Here is a 2,390-nt window from a genome sequence, read left to right as displayed (position 1 = left end):
CTTGTGTCTGATCAAATCATTCTCTTCGACTGATTATACACTTCACAGTGTGGATTAGGGGATGCTTTTCGATGCAGCACATGCCCTTACAAGGGTCTTCCGCCATTCAAACTGGGAGAGAAGGTATGGAAAATATTTAAGTGCTCTGTTTTCTTCTCTTTTTCTCCTGCTTGTTTTATGAAATGGGAGTCAACGTATCAATGCAGGTATCGCTCTCTAGCAACTTACTTGCGGCAGACTTTTTAAATACGAAGTTGTGTGTGGTTTTTCGCATCTTGTGTTTGTGTGGTTTTGCGTTGTTGCTTTCAACCATCCTTTGTATGAATGACATGGCAACTTCTTGTTGAATTACTATTTAAATTTGAAAAGAATTTGCATGCCAGTATACATATATATGTGCATATAGTGTAGACAATTGTACAGACCAAAAGCTTAGTCAGTGGTTTTGTCTGCACTTAATTAAGTTTGGATGGTCCAATCTTTCTCTACGTTTTTGCGATGTACACCATGAAACTATAGTCAAATATGTATGTCTTTACATCGCTTGTAAAGAAATTATAATCAATAGTTTTTATATTAATATACTTAAATAAAAATTTTATTACCTCAAATCATTTTAATTTTCTGTTAAATGTTTATCACTTTATACTGTAACTGCTTTTTCTTCCATATTGTTCACCTCTTTATAAGACTTTTTCTCATTCAATCCCTAAATTTCAAATAATAATTGAGGCATTAACAACAACTAATTAAGAAGCAATTTTAAAATATTGGATTTGGTGGAATGGTTTTTATCCTCATTTCACCGGTACATGTAATTGTCGTGACTAATCTGACTTTTTCAACTATTTATAGCCAAAATTTGAGTCGTTGTGCCAAATTTCTAGCAGTTGTAAAGCAATAGATATGGCCAAACTGGCCATCAACGTAGATCTGATTGGTTTGTTATCTCATTTCACCGGCTATTTAGATTGTCCACGTCAATTTTGGCGACCTTGATATATCAATGATTTTTAACTTTATTTTGTAATTTTGTTCATGTATAACTTTTTAGTTTACATTTTACAACTCGAAAATCTAATGACCCAATGCATAATAATGATACAACTTTCTCGATGTGTGAATCTATTCCCACCAGATCTTTCCAATGACTTGAGGGCGATCTATAATTCAATTTCTTCAAAACATCTTTGACAGTTTCCTCTACTAGTTTGGAATCAGGCCTACCATACGTGAACCAGAAGAGAAATATTATGTTAAAGTTAACATAGCATAACATAAGCAAATAATATAATATAGAAACAAGTACTATAAAAATATATATTTGAGATTTGTCATCACAACTAAAACTATACCATTGTTTCTATAAAAGGAATACATAAATAAAATACTTTAGTATATTGAAATCAAAAGTTGAACTTACCTAATCATCATTGAATCCCATCCGGATAGATTAGATGCTTCAGTCAAAGCATCCTTCCACCTCTGAATTTTTTCCTTCAACTCCTTGAAACATTTTTCGTGTATGACAAAAGCATTCTCAAAACTTCCGGTTTGCTTCCGCACATCTGATGGATTTACATGGTAGAAAATCGGTATAACCATTTGGCCATTCATATTCTTGCATTCAATAATCTTTGCAAGTTCATCCAAGCACCATTTGGAATCAGCATAGTCTTTTGACAAAATAATGATTGAAATCTTTGATTCTTCAATTGCTTTCAAGAGTACGGGTGAAATTTCATCTCCCCTCTTAAGTCCATCATAATCAATGAATGTCTTGATTTGTTTTCGACATAGAGCAGCATAGAGATGGCTTGTAAAGTTATCTCGAGTATCCTCACCCCTAAAACTAAGGAAGACATCATATTTGGCTTGTGAGTTAATCGAAGAAGAAGATGGCAAAGCCATGGATGAACAATATGAAATAATAAAGAGGCAAAAGAAGATAGAATTCTCGAGAAGATGTAGTGACTATACTGTGTTAAATGCTTTAGTATACAGATCAAAAGTTGTCTGCTGCATACTTACTACCTGTAAGTCTTTCTTTTACTTTTCTTCTGATGAGTTGGTAAAAGCATAGATATTTATCACTCTTCAATTATTGATGCCCTCTCTTACTTTCCTTCTGGTCCGTTAATTGGAAAACGCATAGGATCCTATTCCTTCAATTATTGATAAGCATTTATGTTAAAGGTTCTCATTTCATTAGACTATGAACTTACCATGCGTAGCATGTTACTAATGGTAACATGGCTAAATGAGTAACTGACCAAGTTAAAAGAATAAACATAAGCATATATAGTTAGTTGAATTTTCTTCTTCAAATTTATCTCTTGGAAAACATAATTTCCTTAATATTAAATAAAAAATAACATCACACATCGCAA

General features: G+C 32.7%; 1 protein-coding gene across 1 annotated transcript; it reads right to left on the bottom strand.

Annotated features, from left to right (window-relative positions):
- Positions 1-643: 643 nt before the first annotated feature.
- LOC116133470 (TMV resistance protein N-like) lies at positions 644-1,949 on the bottom strand. The gene is made up of 3 exons (XM_031419175.1): positions 1,424-1,949; positions 1,067-1,223; positions 644-709 (listed from the first exon to the last, which is right to left on the bottom strand). The coding sequence occupies exons 1-3, from the start codon at positions 1,909-1,911 to the stop codon at positions 644-646; spliced, it is 711 nt and encodes a 236-aa protein (XP_031275035.1). The 5' UTR covers positions 1,912-1,949.
- Positions 1,950-2,390: the final 441 nt, after the last annotated feature.

This window comes from Pistacia vera, unplaced genomic scaffold, assembly GCF_008641045.1.
Source record: "Pistacia vera cultivar Batoury unplaced genomic scaffold, PisVer_v2 Contig27, whole genome shotgun sequence".
Taxonomy (NCBI): domain Eukaryota; kingdom Viridiplantae; phylum Streptophyta; class Magnoliopsida; order Sapindales; family Anacardiaceae; genus Pistacia; species Pistacia vera.
The sequence above is the reverse complement of the archived record's forward strand: the minus strand, read 5'-3'. Positions and strand labels throughout refer to the sequence as shown.

What these genes read in the sequence shown, in the direction of transcription:
- LOC116133470 (XM_031419175.1), bottom strand. Translation starts at nt 1,911, where the DNA reads ATGGCTTTGCCATCTTCTTCTTCGATTAACTCACAAGCCAAATATGAT. An exon ending in TGGGATTCAATGATGATTAG is followed by an intron (nt 1,224 to 1,423) that starts GTAAGTTCAACT and finishes CACGTATGGTAG; the next exon opens with GCCTGATTCCAAACTAGTAG. An exon ending in GGTCATTAGATTTTCGAGTT is followed by an intron (nt 710 to 1,066) that starts GTAAAATGTAAA and finishes TTTGAAATTTAG; the next exon opens with GGATTGAATGAGAAAAAGTC.